Below are 22,415 nucleotides of genomic sequence, written 5' to 3' on the forward strand. Positions count from 1 at the left end.
ATACACATACACACACATATACACATACACGTACACATACACACACACATACACATACACACCCAAACACTCGTGTACAATTTCCACTGTACAAGCAGTGAAATGCGGATCACTGCAGTTGTAGTTGTATAAGGATGTCAAACACACTTACTTTGAGAAGATTCTGGGATGTCTGCTGTACTATGTGGTAGCAAATCCATAAAAGAGTGAGGCTGGATGGGGGGGGGGGCTCAGAGTCAAGATGGATGAAAATGTGTTAAAATAATACAAAACAGAGATAGACGATATAACAAAGGAGAGAAAATGACTCCGCAAAAGAGGGTAACAGATAGGCAGAACATAAATTCTTAAAAAATAAGGGAAGGGATATAAAGGGGAGGGAAGCACCAGTGTTAGATCAGGAGATGAAAATATGCTGCATAAAAGGCGTACCAATGACAAGAGGAGGTTAAGAATGAGGTTAATGGTGGTGATTGCTGATGTTTTAAACAGATACCATGAAGAGAAGTGCATAAAGACAAATTCATTTTTGAAACTGAACACACTTGGAGTCGATGCATGGACAGGTGAATAATTAGGGTTAGAGAAAGATGACAAAGTGGGGTTAAAAAGGGGGCCGGTTCCACCAGTGACAGAAAGGATATGGGCTGGAGACCATACGGATGCACCAGTTGCGAGGACAGGTGGTCTGCTTGAGGCAGAAGAAGACCACAGGCGCCAGCTCTGGGAAGGGCAACACTAGAGTGCTCAGGTCACTGCCGATACTGACGTCATCATCTGGACCCACTTCCTCAATGATGTCATCAGCCTGCGCCAAGCCGTATTCCTCGCTCTGCCCTGGCCCTGCTGAGGAAATGCTCCCCAGCGGCACAGGACACTCCTCGCTCGTCATGGCAACCCAGCCGAGTTCTGAAAGACAACGAGTCGACACTGGGATTAGAGGAATGAAATGATCATCAGATTGTTAAAACAGAACCTCCGAGAGACATTGGATGACCAAACAAAATACTGCTTTGATTTCATTTTGGCGCAGTACTCGCACTGCGGCAAATACATAGCAATTAAATAAGTTTACTTCATGAAAGTTTGATTGGACAAGCAGGCTTTTGGCTCTGCCATCACTCCCACAGACCACTAAATCACCCCCGCGTCATAACATCACCTCACAACTCACAGATATTTAATGTGTGTTGTTTTCCAGCCCCAAAGGCCCATTCGTCTCTCACTGTCTCTTCGCCCTGCGCAAAACAAATGCTCTTATCATAAACTCACTTGTCTGCATAACAGAATGCATTGTTTACTGATAACAATCACCTCTCGCAATCAAACACACACAGAGGGGTACGACAGCGGAGACTAAATCAATGTCAACAGTCATTGCACATTCATTGACGATTCATTTAGCAACATCACAGTGTTGTGGGAGAGGAAATGGCTTTCCATCTCTTATCACTTAGCTCATGAATGGATTCTCATTTATCTGTGAATGTGGGGCATAAACACATGTGTTTTTGCCTGATCCAGTGCACAATTTTAGACATACCTGTATATTTAAACACTTATACAACAGAGAGCACAATGACGCATTCATTTGAGCGCATCAGCTCATAAAAGGAGCGGTGTCATGAGTTGATTCCACATGTTGTTTCAAGGAAGGCAGAAATAAAAGAAAGAAAAAGAGCAAAGAAAGATGAAATTACTTGGAACCGGTGGGCAAGCTAGCAAGTCAACCATTATCAGCCGGAGCCTGAGTGAATGCATAACAACATATTGGACACGGTAGTCAAAGGAAGCAGCCAGCAAGAGGCAAAGAGCCAAGCGAGAGGCTGGACATGTGCATAACTGGACATATGCAGTCTTGCCCACACACAGACACACACACGCGCACACACACACACACACACACACACACACACACACACACACACACACACATACACAGGAACACAGGCAGGAAGTTTATTCTTACTCTGCTGTGTTTTATTTCCCATGACAAAGCTTCTTAGAGAGAACCTGCAGTGACCCTGCAGCTATTATGGGTTACTACAATTAAGCAAGAGACAGCTTTGCAGTAACGGTTGGAAGGAGTGTATTGTGTTGTGTTGTGGGTGTCTGTGTAAGACTGTATGTCTGTTTGTGTCTGTATCCAGGTCAGACAAAAAGATTTTTTTTTTTTTTTATCCAACTACCCTGCACCGTAATAACGCAGCTTCTTTACTCAGAATCTTGTCACAATATTCCTGCATGCTGGGAAAGCTTTTTCAAAATTAGTTTTTTTGTGATGACGACTGATGAATGCACAACAAAGAAAAACTGAGAGAGAGAGAGAGAGAGAGAGAGAGAGAGAGAGAGAGAGAGAGAGAGAGAGGGTGAGGAGGAGAGAGAGAGAGAGAGAGAGAGAGCGAGAGGCGAGAGTAGAGAGAGATAGAGAGAGAGTAGAGAGAGAGAGAGGAGAGAGAGAGAGAGAGAGAGAGAGAGAGAGAGAGAGAGCGAGAGAGCGAGCACTAACACAGTCACACTTTCTCAACATACACACTCTCACACATTAACACCCTTAATTGGGATGGCGGATATACAGTCACCCATTTGGCTGCACTATGAGCTAAAGGCTGTGATGAGCCATGGAAAGAACTTGCTTTCCCCCTCCCACACACACACACACACACTGCGACAGTCTGAGACAGACACAGGAAGAGTCTGGATGGAAAACAAGAGAGAAAAACATACTGTGGATCCATAAGGGGTTTAGGCAACACATTCTTCATTTCAATCATTTCATACTGCCAATTTGAATAGTGGAAAGCAGTGAAAAGCAGTGTTTCCTCTCCTCGCTGGCTGTTTACACGGAGATCAAAAATATGATGTGTGATACCCAAGGGATACAAGTAATGACAAAAATTCTCAGTGACTCACTGAATGAGCTCAAAAGTGAGGGCTCAAGATAAGGAATTGGGAGCCTTAAAACAAGAAATGATGTGAGCTTCCAGTATTCTCAAATATGTTATTGATGTCTATGCATGTTCAGAATTATAGATAAAACCTAATGTACTTTCAAAGAGGAATGTTCCATGTGTGTTGTTCGTGCTGCAACAAGGAGAAGCAACGTCTCTACATCTGCCATTGTAGTGCATCTGGGAAAGTGTGTACTACTGTGACATTTTGACACATCACAGTAGGGTTAGGGTTAACATGGGTGTAGATAATAAAATCAACAATGGCTGAATTCCATTTAGCTGCTTCAGTTTCAGGGTCCTGGTAATGTGCATGCTAGCTCGCACTATCATGGCTTACTACAGTCGGGCTTCCCATTAAGAAACAAGTGAGGATGCACGCACAGCAGGCGGGGGGAAAACCCATTGCCACATCGTCCTCGCTTTTATATGGACATTTTCAGTATTTTGTAATAAAGCTAGCTTGCTCGCAACCACTAAAATTACTGTTCACTTTGATATATATAGCTATGGCTCTTTCTAGAGAACATTGCACATATTCCAGAAAGAAACAGCAGCTATTAGCATTATTTTTATGATTTTGTACAGTTTAAGGCACAAGACATCATGTTGATTAAGGGTTTTTTTCCCGTTCTCCCGTTTTGCTGTGCGTATGACTAAAGCCAGTTGTGTTGCTTTAGATTGCAGCTCAAACCTACTGCGAAAAGGAATGATGCCATATTTCACACATTGCAGCACATAATCCTCAGTTTCTACAGGGAAAAGTTATTAAAAAGTGCCTCTTGCATTATTTCCGAAGTTATAAAGATTGGTGTAGAAAGTTGCAGTAGAAGATACATATTTTTTTCTCCCCTCTTTTTTTCCCAGCAAAAACACAACTGGGTTGGCAGTGTGCACGGTGTGTACTGTATGCATGTGTGTGCATCTGCCTGTAAATGCCTCTGTGTCAGGTGGTTTGAGACAATGCTGAGCCCAGCACAGCACTCACAGACAGCCAGGGATCCGACTGTCACACCGACTTAACACAGCACCGGGTCTTAACGTCTCTTAAATTCTTTTCTCTCGGTGTCTCAAAACACAGTGAAGGAAGCACAATATTATCACTTGAGAACACACACACACGCGCACGCGCACACACACATATATACAGTCAGCTATATCAGGCAATGCTTCATCCAGTGACCCAAGACAAACCAGTTTTGACATCTATTGCTGAGTGATCAAAACAACACATTACTTAGTTACTAAGACTATCAATATATTCAATGAGAGACAAAGCAGCCACTGACAGGGCGAGCCGGCGCTGAAAAACATGGCCGGCTTTTTGACAGCACTATAAAATAGCCTTCTAAAATGTGATAAATGTGACTCTCGCATAATAGAGAAGAACATATTTCCCACTAGGCAACTTTACCTTGCCAAGTAAAGCCTAATATGTCTAGTTTAGTGTCATGGCAATATCTAAAAATGTCAACATAAATGGACAGCGAGCACGATGAAGCACATACGGAAAAGGTTTGGATAAACTTTACAGGACAGCTTAAAACAATCGCTGCCTTGCTGTTGAAGTTTCTTGTTCGTTATCAATTCTGCCTCGTGTTTTCTTTTCAGTTGTGTCACTTTCTACTTTCTACACCAGCCTGACTTAATGTCTTCACAGCACCACAAAATAAGGATCCAGGAGGAGGAAGGAGGAAGGGGAAAAAAACAAAATAAGTGTACCTGTCTGGCTCAGCCATTGTTGCTGGAGCACGGCACCTAGAATATTTCTCCTAAGAACGTAAACGAGGCAGAAAACATGCTGCATCAACACTATCTGTGACAGGCTGTCACAGGGCAGCTTCAGTCATTTAAAAGCACTCAGATATTGGATACAGTCAGAGTGTGGAAGGCAGCGTCACCAGACATCAGAGCTCAGTGTCAATTTGCTGGTGAATTTGAGCAACTAATGACATGGAAATCATTAGAAGATAAATTAAATAGAGCTGAACTGAAGACAAAAGTATGTTAATTCCAAAATGCAACTGCATTGTGTTACAGTAAGACTTAAAAGAGTGAAGCTGAGCTTTCCAAAATCCTCTTATAAATCATGCGGTTTTTCAATGGCTTACGGTGGAATAGAGAAGAAGAAGGCAACTTCTGGGAGAAGTCGCTCTGAACTGAACAGTAGTGCCACTTTGCTTCATACTGTATAACAAGTAATCTAGGTAATCTAGGATCAAACTTTATGCTCCAAAGAATTCATCGTTATTTATCTGTTTTGGACTCCAAAAACTAATTTACCTGTACTCAAAACAACATGTTTAAAGCAGTTCTACACAAAAGGCAGGAAATAATGCACCACCAAGTAATGGATGCCCAATTTTCAGCTGTTAAATTCAGTGTTCTGTGTTTGTGTCAAATCTGGTAGTTTAAATCTCTGCCCTGAAATAGATGATATCCACCTCCACTGCAGGGAGAAGGGTTGTTAACCTACAGCCACAGCCAGACACATAAAGGATTTATTTTAGTTGGTAGGTGACATATGGGTGTCATACCCATCTACTTCTTAACCAGTGTTATCCTGACTCGGCAGAATAGCCAGATTGGTCCAGACATTTCTTATAGATCAGAGACCAGCCAGTTGCACAATATGTGAACATATACTGCAGTTTGAATCATAATCAATCGGTATCATCATCATCATCATCATCATCATCATCATCATCATCATCATCATCATCATCATCATCATCATCATCAGGCTTTTTGCAATTTTGACCTGCTTTGACCTCATAACTAAAATGATTCCACATAAAAGCGAGAACAGGTAGTAAACGTCCCTTCAGTCAAACATACAGCTCTACTTTACCATGTACGTTGTCAAATACAGAATCTTTGGCGATTCATTTTTTTTTTTTTATCTGAGGAATGGATGAAAGATTAACTTTGATTCTTCTTTAATCTCGAGTCTTCCTTTTGGAATCTTAAAATCCAGTTTCCATTTCGGTTTCTTAATCGGTTTCGATTTGTACTCATCCTCTCCCTCCGCTTTATCTCATCTTCTTATCCCTCTCTCCTGCCCCTTTTCCTTTGCTCTCACTTTCTTTCCATTTCTCTCTGCAGCTCTTGTACCCCTCTATGTCTTCCTCCCTTTCTTTAATTCTCTCTCTCAGTGATGAAGAGCATACTGAGCTTTGTGTCAGAAATCATCTTTAAAGAGTAGCTGCCAGTCGATTACACTGGAGCAGTGGCCCTGTCAGCCTAATCTGTTTTAACAGCGTAAGCTTTTGCCATGTAGCCGAGACAATCCTCGTGCATGCACAGTTTGAGCGGATATCAAGCGCGTCTTTGTGTCTTTAAGTCAGCGTGAGGGCCCTGTTGTGTGACATGCTATTATTGATGACAATACTTTGCACTGAGAAGGGGCTTAAAACCATTAGCATCATGCTAACAGCCTCCACAGTTTGGGTCATGCTGAAGTTCAGGTGTGTTAATATGAATTCATTGGGCGGCAGGGAGACAAACAGGCGGGGAAATGAGCTGGAGAGAAGCGAGCGGAGGTCCGGACCTGCAAATTGGATCACGGCTCACTGCACAGAGCGTGCGGAAGCTAGATGTAGACTAAACACCACAAACATACTGTAGCTCTATTAAGGAGTGGGCTTTATAGTGGTATAGTATAGTGCTATATTAAACAAGCTATAAAACAAACACTTTTCATTTCCCCAAATGCCTGTAAATGTAATAACCAAAATTGTTTCATTTAACTTTTATATTGAAACCTATAGGAGTTTAACTTTAGTTCAATTTCAGTTCAATTCAGGAAGCTCATTAGGCATTTAGAATTGTGAGTCAGCATGTTCAAGTTGATTGTAGGTATTTCAAATAATGTCACCAGGGAGCGTTGTCTTTTATCGACTTGTAAACTACAAGTTCTGTAAACTACTTCTTCTCCACTCATGCTAGCTCTTGTATTGCTACCAACTGTATCACTGTGTTTTGACTGAAGGTTTTTTTTTTTCCAATTCAGTCCATGCTCACACAAAAAAGCTCTTCATTTTTTTGTACTGGGATTCAACTTGATTCACATATCACTAAACCAAAGACAATCAAAATTCCAGCGCACAGCAGGATACTGGTAGAGACACAACTTTATTAACAAATTACATTAAAAACAATGAAGAACGAACCACACGTGCTAATAAAGTACCAGTATCCTGGTATGCGCTGGAATTTGATTTATTTTTGCTTTACTGTAGTTTACCCTGCACCAGCTGCACCAAGGAGAAGGGTTTCACTGGAGAGAAGAGAAACATCTCTGTGGACGGGGTATCTTCAGAACTTTGCCACATATCAATAAATTAAGGCTCAGGTCCACATTTCAAACCATTATCAACCTAAAAACAAGGCAGAATTAAGCATTTTTTAAGATAGAAGGAGGTAAAGTCACATCTGTCAGTATATTCTGTATAACATGATTCATAATAAGTGTAGAGGACTGTAGAGGACAGGAAGTAGAATATACACCGCGGGTGATCCACACATGGAAAACTCAACTGCTGTCACAGGCTGGTTATCACCACATTTATTATCATCTCTGATGTGTTGGTGTGTCTCTGTGTTTGTGTATGTGTCAGTGATGTGGGGTGGGGGTGTTTGTGGAAGTTTGTGTGCACACACTCCAGTGTGTTATTGACTGATTTATAACAGGCTCCCCCAGTTTCCCAACACAAATCCATATTGGCGAGGGAGGGGAGGTCCAATAATGCTGCCAATGATTTACGATTAGAGCTCTTGCTGTCATTCTTTCACCCTGATAAATGACATGCATTTTCCCCAGGCTGCAAGTGTGTGCGAGGCAGAGGGAGCTCATACTGGTAGGCGTGCCAGATCAAACAAACGGTCAATCTTATAGGCTGACGTGCGAGCGCTTCACCTGACAGCTTTGGTAAGAGAGAGAGAGAGACAGTGTGTGTGTGTGTGTGTGTGTGTGTGTGTGTGTGTGTGTGTGTGTGTGTATGTGTGTATACATGTGTGTTTTCGGGCTCCAAACCAGATCAAGCAGTTGTCTGCTCTTTGCTGACTACACTGACAGTGGCAGAGAGACTGAGGACGATCAATCCCCATTAGGGACGGACTGCTGCACTGCTGCAGGTGTACGTATGATGTCAACTTGTCTGAGTGCACGCATGTGTATGTGTGTGGTGTATATCTGTGTGTGTGTGTGTGTGTGTGAGGTAATGCCTTCCATTAGATTTTTGGGCTTTTTCTACAATGTCCTCTTCCGCTTCTTCTCTGCTTCACACACACACACACATACACACACACACACACACATACACACACACACACACACACTCACACACACACACACTCACACACACACACTCACACTAGGTACCTAGTAAGTAATGAGGACAGAGGGTGCCATCGTTGTCGCAGGTGCTCCTTAATTGGCAAGAAGCACTATTATTGTTCTAATTGAAATGGCGAGAGGCTTTGTGATTCAGTTTAGGTGTGAAGCCTTCAGCCTCCGTCCCTCTAAGTTTAACTTAGACTTACTTGTGAGTGAACCATGTAGCCTTTTGAATTTTGCAACACTGTCTGCGAGGGCCTGCACATCTATTCTGTTGCATTTTGTTGGATTCTATTTAAACTTACCTAAAAGCGTCATTGCCTTAAGATCAAAGAAATGGAGTCAATTCTGCTTAACGTGGGTTTTACAAGGGGAAAACAAGAAGGGGAGGAGAGGAACGGAGAGTAGAGGGAAGAGGAGGAGTGATGGAGGAGGAGGAGGAGGAGAAGTAACGACACATCCATTCCTCTTTTTCTCCTCTGCGGGGCGTTGAGTTGAACATCTGTCAGCACTCCTTATCTCTTCTCCCCCTGTCTCTTCGCCGTCTCTTCCTCTCCTTTTAGATATTTTTCTCCCGTTGCTTTCATGCCCTGACAGGAAGCTGCCATCAAAAGTTTGAAAAGTCGGGGAGGAATGGCGCGAGGTGACGTGCGTGTGTGCAGGCATGCGTTTGTGTGGAACTTTGTGTCTGTGTGAGAGAGCATGAGACAAAGAGAGCACCGTGAGAAGAGAGAACAGACAAAAGCCTTGATAACAAGCCTGAGGAGGCAGGCCTGAGAAATGTGAGCTGCCTTGACAGCACAAGTATGTGAGTGCATGTGGAGGTCTTATTATGCATGTTTATGAGTGTGTTTGTGCTTGCGTGTATGAGTTTGTGTGTTCTTTACACAGCATATCTGATTGGTGATAACTCCAGTCCAATGTGATGCAACGGAAGGAGACAGCTGGGATGTAAACAAGAAACAAACAAGAAAAGCAGACAGAGAGAAAAGCCCAAAAGCTTACTTTTCATGACCAGAAATTTGAAATGCGGCAAAGAACACATTATAAAATGGAGAAGGAAGGGTGAAACATAGAAGAGGGGAAAGGGGGCGCCATGAGCTAAATGCATAGGAAAAATGTGGATGAAAGAAGAAGAAAAATTGGTTGAAAGGCAAAAAACTTAGGGGAGAGGCGAGCGAGACAGAAGAGACAGAAACAGAGAAAGACAACGTAGCAAGAAGGAAGACTACAAGCCATGGTGACAGGAAGAAGGTAGGATATGAAAGGGGAGAGCTGAGGAGGAAGAAAACCAGACAGACAGAAATAAAAGGCGAAAAACAGAGAGAGAGCTGAAGTGTTTCAGGACAGCTGTGGCTTCTTCTCATGCAAAAAGGTAGACCGTATGAGTGATAACAATATTGAGAAAGCATATTAAAATGCACTCACACACACAGAAACATACAGCACTTTAAAGGGAATGTGTGATAATATATGGATGTGTACTGCTAATGCACACACATAGACACCCCAGCAGTTCTTTCAAACAAACACCAAAGCCTGAATTCTTATCCGGACACTTCTCTTCTCTTTTCCCTCTCCACACCTCTTCTCAAACCTTAGAGCTCGAAGGAAGCCAAGCAGCTTCCTAATTATCTAATTTGCATAAACATGCACATTGTGCAAGAGAGGGAAGGAGGTGGGTTGTGGAAAGAAAAAGAGAAAGAGGGGGGCAGAGCTTCACCTGGAAAAAAGAGGAGGGAGTAAGGGATGTCATTTTGGAAATAGGAAAGAGAATGCAACAAAGATACGACAGTGAGAGAAACGTCAAAACTTGTCTTTCTTCCCTACTCTGATTTTATTCTGCTCTTTTTGTCCTCTCTCCATTGCATTGTCTGTGTGCTATTCATTCTTTGCTCCCTGCCTCCCTCTCTCTTTTTTGTCTGCTCCTTCTGCCATACTGTAGGTAGCTTAATGCCAACAGCCATTATTCTCTTCCTCTCCCACGTCGTGTCCCTCGCTCTCCTCCTCCACTTTCAGCGCTTTCTTCACCATCATTTCCCCTTCCCCTTCTCCTCTCATTCTCGCCCTCTCTTTCACTTCCTCTCCCTCCTTTCTCACAGAGTGCTGTGTCAGGTCTTTTCACCCTCAGCAGTGTGAAATGAGATTTGAATATGGCTCTTGGAGCATTTACGGCTCGCATGCACCCCCCCGTCACCCCCATCCACACACAAATGCACACACATAAACTCACTCTCACACATAAAGAGGCGGCCACTCGTAAAGATAAAGGATTGTGACGCTACTTGAGTGCATACTCACATGTCAAGGGAGAGGAGTAAGAGAGGGAAGAAGCTGGAGGAGACAGGGTGGGCGATGAAGGTGAGGTGAGGAGAGGAGAGGAGAGGAGAGAGACGTGAAGAGCAGAGGAAAAGCAGAATGGGCTACTGTAGAACCATGAATATAAAAAAGGGATCAGAAAGAGAGAAGAAAATGTGAAATGGATGAAAAATGATGCACAGATAGGGGAGAGAGGGAGAGAGGGAGTTTCATTAAATGTGCTAACCTTCTTGTTCTCCCGTTTCTTTGCATTTTGAGTGGAAACCCTCCAACAAGAGAGGGAGAGAGGGTGAAATCGAGAAGAGAACTGAGCTGAGCATGAAATGGCCATGAAGTGTCAAGTGCTGGCCTCCTCTTGAGAGAAACACAAGGGAGAGATAAGAAGGTCCCATCATGTGTTTTGTGTGTGTTCCTGTGTGTGTTCCTGTGTGAGTCCACATTTATGCTCATATAGTGTTATATTTTCAAAATAAAAAGTTAATGCCTTACACCTAAGCTGATGGATGTGAATGTGAAACATGAGCTGCTGTAGTAGTTTGCCAGATGATATGTCGCATTTTGAGTGTGTAATTGCTCATAACTGCCCTCCACCCAGGTAGGCCCTGATGAATTTAAAAACCTGAAGTTGTTAGATACAAAACGCTTACTCAACGCTCGCACAACAATCTTCTCGAAGCATCTGCGGTTTTGACCTTAGACTTCAAGCTTCACTTAAGACTCCAAGGCTGTGTTCAAAATTGCCTTCTAAAGCACTGCATACCAACATACTGCATACTAACATACTGCATACTAACTGCATACTAACATAATGCATACTAACGGCATACTAACATAATGCATACTAACTGCATACTAACAGACTGCATACTAACATACTGCATACTAACTGCATACTAACATACTGCATACTAACATACTGCATACTAACATACTGCATACTAACATAATGCATACTAACTGCATACTAACTGCATACTAACAGACTGCATACTAACGTACTGTATACTAACATACTGCATACTAACTGCATACTAACATACTGTATACTAACGTACTGCATACTAACATACTGCATACTAACAGACTGCATACTAACAGACTGCATACTAACATACTGCATACTAACTGCATACTAACATACTGCATACTAACTGCATACTAACAGACTACATACTAACAGACTGCATACTAACATACTGCATACTAACATACTGCATACTAACTGCATACTAACTGCATACTAACAGACTGCATACTAACATACTGCATACTAACTGCATACTAACATACTGCATACTAACAGACTGCATACTAACAGACTGCATACTAACGTACTGCATACTAACATACTGCATACTAACATACTGCATACTAACGTACTGCATACTAACAGACTGCATACTAACATACTGCATACTAACGTACTGCATATTAATGTTGCATACTAACGTACTGCATACTAACTGCATATTAACAGACTGCATACTATCATACTGCATACTAACTGCATACTAACAGACTGCATACTAACATACTGCATACTATCATACTGCATACTAACTGCATACTAACAGACTGCATACTAACTGCATATTAACAGACTGCATACTATCATACTGCATACTAACTGCATACTAACAGACTGCATACTAACTGCATACTAACAGACTGCATACTAACATACTGCATACTAACTGCATACTAACAGACTGCATACTAACTGCATATCAACAGACTGCATACTAACATAATGCATACTAACTGCATACTAACAGACTGCATACTAACTGCATACTAACAGACTGCATACTAACATACTGCATACTAACTGCATACTAACAGACTGCATACTAACTGCATATTAACAGACTGCATACTAACATAATGCATACTAACTGCATACTAACAGACTGCATACTAACTGCATATTAACAGACTGCATACTAACATATTACATATTAACTGCATACTACCAGACTGCATACTAACTGCATACTAACAGACTGCATACTAACTGCATACTAACAGACTACATACTAACATAATGCATACTAACTGCATACTAACAGACTGCATACTAACTGCATATTAACAGACTGCATACTAACATATTACATATTAACTGCATACTACCAGACTGCATACTAACTGCATACTAACAGACTGCATACTAACTGCATACTAACAGACTGCATGCTAACATAATGCATACTAACTGCATACTAACAGACTGCATACTAACATAATGCATACTGCTGAGGTGTACAGCATTTGTATTAATATAAATAGATTTCCTTTTAAATTAAAATGCTTCTACTTAATAAAACAAAAGTAGCCATGACCTAAGCATGTGCAAGAAATGGTCATGAACTTCCTTTGGCAATGATTTCTACAGCCTGCCTCTAGCAGCGCGGTGTCGGTGCTGGCTCCCAGCGAGGACTGGCGGAGCGCTGAGGCGAAGCTCTGCCCCTGGTCGGAGGAGGAGGAGCCAAAGTAGTACTGAAGTACTGAAGTATGTTAAAAGCAAGACGTATTGCATCCCCGAAAATGTCGGAAATCTAAATGGTTACTTTCTAGCCTGAAAAAATATTAAAACTTAATAGCATGACATATTAACAGCATACTAACCATATTCTCACATGACGCAATGCATTGTGGGGATTATATGCATTAAAAAATCTTGCTAATGCAGTAGGTTATACATCCGGGCATTTTACACAAACACAAATCTACATACTATGCAGTTGGAAAGCACTACATACTTAATTTGATGTAATATTCTTTACGTATAATATGAATAGTATGTATAGTATGAATAGTATGTATAGTATGTATAGTATGTATAGTATGATTAGTATTTATAGTATGAATAGTATGTATAGTATGTATAGTATGAATAGTATGTATAGTATGTATAGTATGATTAGTATTTATAGTATGTATAGTATGTATAATATGATTAGTTTTTATAGTATGAATAGTATGTATAGTATGTATAGTATGATTAGTATTTATAGTATGTATAGTATGTATAGTATTTATAGTATGAATAGTATGATTAGTATTTATAGTATGTATAGTATGTATAGTATTTATAGTATGAATAGTATGATTAGTATTTATAGTATGTATAGTATGTATAGTATTTATAGTATGAATAGTATGTATAGTATGTATACTAGGAATAGTATGTATAGTATGAATAGTATGTATATTATGTATAGTATGAATAGTATGTATAGTATGAATAGTCTGTATATTATGTATAGTATGATTAGTATTTATAGTATGTATAGTATGTATTGTATTAATAGTATTTATAGTATGTATAGTATGATTAGTATTTATAGAATGAATAGTATGTATAGTATGTATAGTATGAATAGTATGTATATTATGTATAGTATGTATAGTATGAATAGTATGTATAGTATGAATAGTATGTATATTATGTATAGTATGAATAGTATGTATCGTATGAATAGTATGAATAGTATGAATAGTATGTATAGTATGAATAGTATGTATATTATGTATAGTATGTATAGTATGAATAGTATGTATAGTATGTATAGTATGAATAGTATGTATATTATGTATAGTATGTATAGTATGAATAGTATGTATAGTATGAATAGTATGTATATTATGTATAGTATGAATAGTATGGATAGTATGAATAGTATGTATATTATGTATAGTATGTATAGTATGAATAGTATGTATAGTATGAATAGTATGTATAGTATGAATAGTATGTATATTATGTATAGTATGTATAGTATGAATAGTATGTATAGTATGAATAGTATGTATAGTATGAATAGTATGTATATTATGTATAGTATGTATAGTATGTATGGTATGTATAGTATGTATATCATGTATATTATGTATAGTATGAATAGTATGTATAGTATGTATGGTATGAATAGTATGTATATTATGTATAGTATGTATAGTATGAATAGTATGTATAGTATGAATAGTATGTATATTATGTATAGTATGAATAGTATGGATAGTATGAATAGTATGTATATTATGTATAGTATGTATAGTATGAATAGTATGTATAGTATGAATAGTATGTATAGTATGAATAGTATGTATATTATGTATAGTATGTATAGTATGAATAGTATGTATAGTATGAATAGTATGTATAGTATGAATAGTATGTATATTATGTATAGTATGTATAGTATGTATGGTATGTATAGTATGTATATCATGTATATTATGTATAGTATGAATAGTATGTATAGTATGTATGGTATGTATCGTATGTATATCATGTATATTATGTATAGTGTGAATAGTATATATATTATGTATAGTATGTATAGTATGAATAGTATGTATAGTATGAATAGTATGTATAGTATGTATATCATGTATATTATGTATAGTATGAATAGTATATATATTATGTATAGTATGTATAGTATGTATGGTATGTATAGTATGTATATCATGTATATTATGTATAGTATGAATAGTATATATATTATGTATAGTATGTATAGTATGTATGGTATGTATAGTATGTATATCATGTATATTATGTATAGTATGAATAGTATGTATATCATGTATATTATGTATAGTATGAATAGTATGTATAGTATGTATGGTATGTATCGTATGTATATCATGTATATTATGTATAGTGTGAATAGTATATATATTATGTATAGTATGTATAGTATGAATAGTATGTATAGTATGAATAGTATGTATAGTATGAATAGTATGTATAGTATGTATATCATGTATATTATGCATAGTATGAATAGTATATATTATGTATAGTATGTATAGTATGTATGGTATGTATAGTATGTATATCATGTATATTATGTATGATGAATAGTATGATGGTAGGTATGGTATGTATGGTATGGTATATGTAGTATAGTATAGTATGAATAGTATATATATTATGTATAGTATGTATAGTATGAATAGTATGTATAGTATGTATAGTATGTATAGTATGTATGGTATGTATAGTATGTATATCATGTATATTATGTATAGTATGAAAAGTATATATATTATGTATAGTATGTATAGTATGTATGGTATGTATAGTATGTATATCATGTATATTATGTATAGTATGAATAGTATGTATGGTATGTATGGTATGTATGGTATGTATATCATGTATATTATGTATAGTATGAATAGTATATATATTATGTATAGTATGTATAGTATGAATAGTATGTATAGTATGTATATCATGTATATTATGTATAGTATGAATAGTATATATATTATGTATAGTATGTATAGTATGAATAGTATGTATAGTATGAATAGTATGTATATTATGTATAGTATGTATAGTATGAATAGTATGTATAGTATGAATAGTATGTATAGTATGAATAGTATGTATAGTATGAATAGTATGTATAGTATGAATAGTATGTATATTATGTATAGTATGTATAGTATGAATAGTATGTATAGTATGAATAGTATGTATAGTATGAATAGTATGTATAGTATGAATAGTATGTATAGTATGAATAGTATGTATAGTATTAGTATAGTTAGTATGCGATTCCCAACAGGGCTGAAAATTCCAAATTGTTGGTGTGTTTATCAAAGGGAAAAGCGATAACGCATACATATCTTGGAAGTAAAGCATTTTTCTCACACAACGAGTCGGTGAGTAGTGTGGAAGCAGTCTGTTGAAATGAATAATGGGGCACTACAGAAACAACCAGTTGGCCACGGCCTTTGACCCGAGCGCTCTGCAGAAGGCGGAGGAATGGAGTAATAGAGGAAGATTAAGAGAGGAGGAAACTTTTTGGTTGTTATCCATTGCCTCTCCTCCACCTCTGTGCTTTTATTTTGTCCACTTTGCTTTAGCCGATGGCTGTAGTTGCTCTTTGTGTGGTCAGCAGCTTTAGCAGGGAAGTGAGCAGAGGGAAATGGTGGTGACACACATGCACATGGTCACACCCAGAACACACATCAACAGAACTCTCTAGTGCCCTGTAATTTATCTTGGATATGGCAAAAAAGAGCCGTTAAACTAAATATGTTTAAGGAATAGTTTTAAAAGGAATAATTGGCTGCACCATTCTTGCTTTTGGGGGCTTCATTGCTACCACAGCATGCATTTACCAATAATTTTAATTATTTATTGTTTTTAGCATCCCTGCTTGTCACTGTACGCTATTACTATTACTAGTATTCCTCTTTCTGCACACTACTGCTATAACAGTTTAATTGACACACAATGCACGAAAGGTGAAAAGATGCAACTCAGCAAGTGTTTGGGGAATTTTGGGACTGATCCATTGTATAATTGTTGTTAAATCTGCCCACAATGCTTAATGCCATCCTTTTATAAAACCTTACAAATTCATCTCATCTCCATTTCCAGTATTTCTTAAAATCATGTAGTTCCTACAATTTGAACACTATTTTCAATAAGCTCCTGAATTATGGTTAAGCACCTGAACATGTTCTTTGCAAAATCAGTTTTGACATTGATGTAAAGAGAATAGCCATTAAAAAAATAATGAATTAAAACTTTGGATGTTTCTTATGATTGTGAATTAATTTTGCTTTTGCGTCACTTAATAACTTATGTAGAAAGTAAAGACTTAATGATAAAGACATGCATTACTTATTCAGGCTGTTCTCATACACTGTTTGTACTTGTATACATACGAAAATAATGCACTGTAATGTGTAATCCACGTAAAAGCCAAGACTCCCTACGCAGACTTTGCTGCACTTTATATTACGTCACCGAGTATAAAGAGCAGTAAAGTCTGCGTAGGGAGTCAGCGCTGACTTATTTCTTACGCAACTTCTGTACTTAAGTAACGACACTTTCTGTAGTTATTTCGTAGATCTTTTCCCAATCTTAACCGAGTACTTTTGCTGCTTGAACAGGTTCTGCAGGGGCTTGTGTAGGTGCACTCATCGCTCATGTTGCTGGACAAGAAAAAAAAAGAAGAACTAACTCATTTGTGCCTTTGGCAAAATTCTAAAAACCATCTTGTACCTGAATGCTGCCTTCACCACTGGATACACATTCTGGGTTTGCTTGGCTGGTCTTTAATTTGAGTTGTCATCATGTGGTTAGTGATGAGGTCATATTGGTGTTAATGTGGCTCACAGGTGGGATGGAGGAGTGGGGAGTTCCTGTCAGCATCGACTTTAATGCTCCCATCTGGACCCCAAATCCTCAGTCCACAATGAAACACCCTTATTTACATGCACTAACTAACATGTGCTCTCTCCCTCTCTAATTATTACTGTCCCCCCCCCCCCCTTTCAGCTCTGAAACAATGATCCACCTCTCAACTTATTTTATTCATAACACTCTCTAGTATCGTCCTTCATTAAAGCTCTTATTCATCTTTCCTTGCCAAATACGGCTTTTCAATTAAGAATCTAGAGAAGAGTCCTCAGCAGGTGTCCACCTCGGCTCCTTTCTTTAAAATGTTCATTACTGCGGTAGAATATTGTCCGATTAATCACGCTCGATACCTTCAACAATCATTGATTCATAAAGTAATAATCTTTACACTGTCTCGGGATGTCTGGTTACAAATGATTTCTTCTATGACCCACAATGCAAAGTGCTCCTTTTACAAGCGTCACTTAATTTGTATCCAAGGTAATGAGGAAGTCAAAAGGCCAGAAACTCATTTTGCAGATCTCAATTATGATTTATTGCAAGGTCATCCATCTCAGCAAGACCGCTGAACGAAAACATATAATAATACTGCCTAAATTCACTTTTAACCTAAATGTCCCACACACACCCACAGAGGACATAGCATATTAACGAACAGCGAGATGTTTGATCATAGTAGACTGAACAGCTAACGCGTCCTTTCACTCATGTCAACTGCCTAAGACAAATACTCTGATTTTCAATGATTTCCAATTAGGTGTCATGAAACTTGAAAGGGGAACAAACTGTGTTTGAGTTCAGCAAAGATAGTGTAATAAAGTATAATGTCACACCAACGTTGTAAGATATTCTTCTGAGGAAAATGTGTCTTTACTCGCTTCCATTCACCGTGAAGTCAACATGAGGGTGAGCGACTTCAGCCATTCACACTTACTGCTTAAGTGCTTGTAGAAGGGTCTTCTAGATAAAAGAATGGTGACTTGTCACGTAGTCGACCTGCTGCAGGTCTTTGTTTCTACCAGAATATACTTAGCCTTCTGTTCTGGGATCACTCTCTTTGCCACACAGCTTTGATAACGGGGAACAAAACATCTCCATCTCTTCCCGCGAACACAAGTTGCGTTACCTTTGCTAATTAGCTAAAAGCAGATAAATCAGCTAAAATGCTAATCCTAGTAAATCCACAGTGCTGTTTTTCTCTTTTAGCTTCTTGCAGAGGTAGGTAGCAGGAAGCTGGAGATTTCCAGGAGAAACACTGAAGGTCAAACCGAGGTGGAGCAGAGAAGAGAGACAGAGAGAGAGAGAGAGAGAGAGAGACAGAGAGAGAGAGAGAGACAGAGAGAGACAGAGAGAGAGACAGAGAGAGAGAGAGAGAGAGAGAGGAGCTGAACAGAGATGGAGATGAGGGATCCCAGGGACTCACGAGAGAGAAGGATCAAAGGCAGTGTGCCATATCATGGAGTGGAAGAATACGCTACATATAAGAGACAGAAGGAGGTTGTAAAAGCTCCAAAAGAGGAAGGATGGCGCACAGCTTGAAGGACTAGGAAGTGATGTTTGGAGCCTCAAAAACGGTGATTTAGATTTAGGCGTATTCAATAAGGTTTATGTCACTGACACTTGCAGTGTGAACATAAGAGTCCGTCACGGTGTCGATTCTGAGCCCAGTTTTATCCTCAGCTGCAGGCTGACAATTTAAACACATTTTATGCAGTCTCAGCTAACCCAGCACAGCATTATGAATCATGCAGAATTATTTTGGCTCTGATTGAGTCCAATGAAAACAGACATCCACAAAATGAATTGTGAAGTAAAACTGAAAAAAGGGGGCGACTTATCCCTCCAGGAAAATATTACTTTAATATTTACACTTTGATTTTTGCTCAAAGCAGTGAATCACATTAACTCATACTGCAAAGGATGCAGCAGATACAGAATGTGTGTATTTTGTGTGTTTAGCAATCTCCTAATATGAAGCCATGAATAAATGAACATGGGAGGAAAGAAATATGCAGTGTGTCACTCAGTACCTCCATTGTTTATTTACAATGCATCGCCTAGCACGCAAAACAGCACAGCAGAAATCTGGCATTTACGGCATTATTATTATTATTATTACTATTATGTGTCATATGTGAATTTCATCTGTTACCTCCAACTACTTATAATGCCATCTAACTCTTACTTAGCCACAAGCCTCGATGTAAGTGACGCTGTTTCACGCTCAGGTTCTCATTCAGATGAATCACCCTCATCTCACTCGCTGCGCACGTTACATAACTTCAGTAACAGAAAGGCTGCTGTGGATGTTCACATACAAGGACTCAAGGTAAGATTCACAGTGTTTCTGCTGTGTCGATGAGCTGAACATTTTGGGCCCACACAATTATTCCAACTCATCGCGGTCCAACTGACCAAAAGATAGCACCGTGCAAGAGAGGAGCAGAAAATCATACGACAGAAAAGTCGAGTGGTAATGAACGACGTCTTACTCCAACAAACCGAGGGAACAGAGGAAGAGATGAGAAAGAAAGAAAAAAGCAATTAAATCTGTAAATATTATGATTCAATGATGGTATTTGTTTCAAATCAAAGCAGGATTTTCTTTTATATATTAAATTAAAGCAATTAAGTTAAGGGGTCCTGTGAGCCTAACACTCTTGAGTATCTTAAAAGAAAAAAAGAAACAAATCTGAATAAAAGCACATGCAAATTATTAGTTAATATTTCAGAAAGTTATGCACAAATTATTTCACTTTTCTGATCTGATTTTCTGATGTTTTTTCACATTTTATATATTCAACTCTTGTTGTTTTTCCTTTATTAAATCCAGTTGTCTCATGTTGCATATATTCTTAATTGTCTGACACATTCTTTTTCTTCTTTTTTGCCCACATGTTGAATTTGCCAGTTTTAATCCAGTTGTTATATTTTTGTTCATTGTTCCTAATATCATATTTCCACAGGGATGCTTTAGATTTAAACTTCAGAGGAAGCAGTGAACCGATAGAAGCAGACCGAGTGACACGAACAAAGACAAGAAGACAGTCGACTAGAAAGGAGAGTTTATAGATATCAAGAAACAGACAGGACGGAAAGAAAGATAGATATAAAAAAAAAAAAAAAGCAAGATGGAGAGATACTGTGACTGTGGGCAGAGAGGCTGTTCTCCACTGCCAGGCAGCGGCTCCCTTAGGAGTGGTTAAATGCATTAGGCCTGTCCACTGGGAAGCAGTGAAGTGATTAGCTGAACTTCAGCTTCAAGAAACTCGTCAAGATTCTACACACATGCTTCGGATACGCAGACACTCACAGGTGGATGTGCTGATTAGTTAACGAAACTGATAAGACACGCTTGACATTTTTGACAATTAGGAATTCATTCACAGAAAAAAGACACGTTTGAATCAATCAATAGCAGTGGTACTCAAGTTCGTTTGGACATGTTTGTGCTTAACATAAGTGTTTTAATTACACGCTTCATTACTTGTACTCCATTACATTTTTAGAGGGAAATATTGTACCTTTTTACTACTGAGGCTACATTTTCTATAAAATCACATGTTCTGCTTGATGCAGTATTACACTACCAATCTACCCAGTAGTATACAAAGTATCTAAACGTGGCTCCACGTTGAAGAAATTAAAACATTAAAAGGCTCTTACATGTATTAGTTAGGGACAAAAACGTTGAATAATAGAAGGTCCTCATGTTATGATGCTTTGAAAAGGAGCCATTCTGCATAATGAGTATTTTTACTTTTGATATGTTTCTTATAATACCTCCCTACTTTTCATTAAGGAGCATTTTGAATGCAGGACTTTTACTTGCAATGAAGTGCTTGAGTTTTGGATCTGAGTACGTCTTTCATCACTGATCATGTATCTGATGACAAGGTATATTGTACCGACCTGTTTATTCATCACAGTTTTGAAAGACAAACATGCAACACATGAAGGGCCGTGTGCAAACACCCCATCCACCTGGTCACCCTTGGACGACACAAACTAGCTTCTTCTTCCAGGCAAACAAGTCAAAAGTTATGCCAAAAGTTAAAAAGAAAATATTCAAGACAGCTAAAAACCTATGCAGACATATGCGTCTGGCTAAAAAAGATCAATAGAAATATTAATATTGAGAATACAGAGTTGCCTTAAAGTGATGAAGCAAATACAGCAGTGAAAGCAAACAGAGCTTTCAGAGTTGCAGCCACATTATCATAAACATATATGTCATTGACTATTAATCATCTACATATTTTCTCACCAAGCACTCAGAATTCATGGCAGTCTGGGGCATGTGGGCGTGTGCTCTGCCTGGCCTGTAAGTAATCCATGGAAGGCTGTAGGCAAAACAGCATCCAAAATTAAATTACCCAAGACTTGGCAGAGAAAACTGTCGAGCAATGACCTTACATAAATGTCAAGCTACATGTACGCGGATTCATTTAACATAATATTGAAATCTACCATAATACCAAATTCCTCATGGATTTGTCAAAGAGCTCATGGTAGTGGACTACGTATGCACAGTGTACATGTGATGGAGTCAGATCTCAGCTCCATCCTTTTAATATATTGTGAGTTCTACCACGTTGACTATTTTAGCATCCTGTTGCAGTGCCTCCGA

General features: G+C 38.6%; 1 protein-coding gene across 1 annotated transcript in view; it reads right to left on the reverse strand.

The window, feature by feature from the left end:
* The window catches only part of cacna1ia (calcium voltage-gated channel subunit alpha1 Ia), a 145,707-nt gene that overhangs the window by 107,533 nt on the left and 15,759 nt on the right, over window positions 1–22,415 (reverse strand). The window contains exon 2 of the mRNA XM_029436969.1: window positions 645–909. Within this exon, the coding sequence (XP_029292829.1) occupies window positions 645–892 (248 nt within the window). The 5' untranslated portion in view covers window positions 893–909. The remainder of the gene's footprint in view (window positions 1–644; window positions 910–22,415) is intronic.

The sequence above is a fragment of the Cottoperca gobio genome, chromosome 8, assembly GCF_900634415.1.
Source record: "Cottoperca gobio chromosome 8, fCotGob3.1, whole genome shotgun sequence".
NCBI classification, from domain to species: domain Eukaryota; kingdom Metazoa; phylum Chordata; class Actinopteri; order Perciformes; family Bovichtidae; genus Cottoperca; species Cottoperca gobio.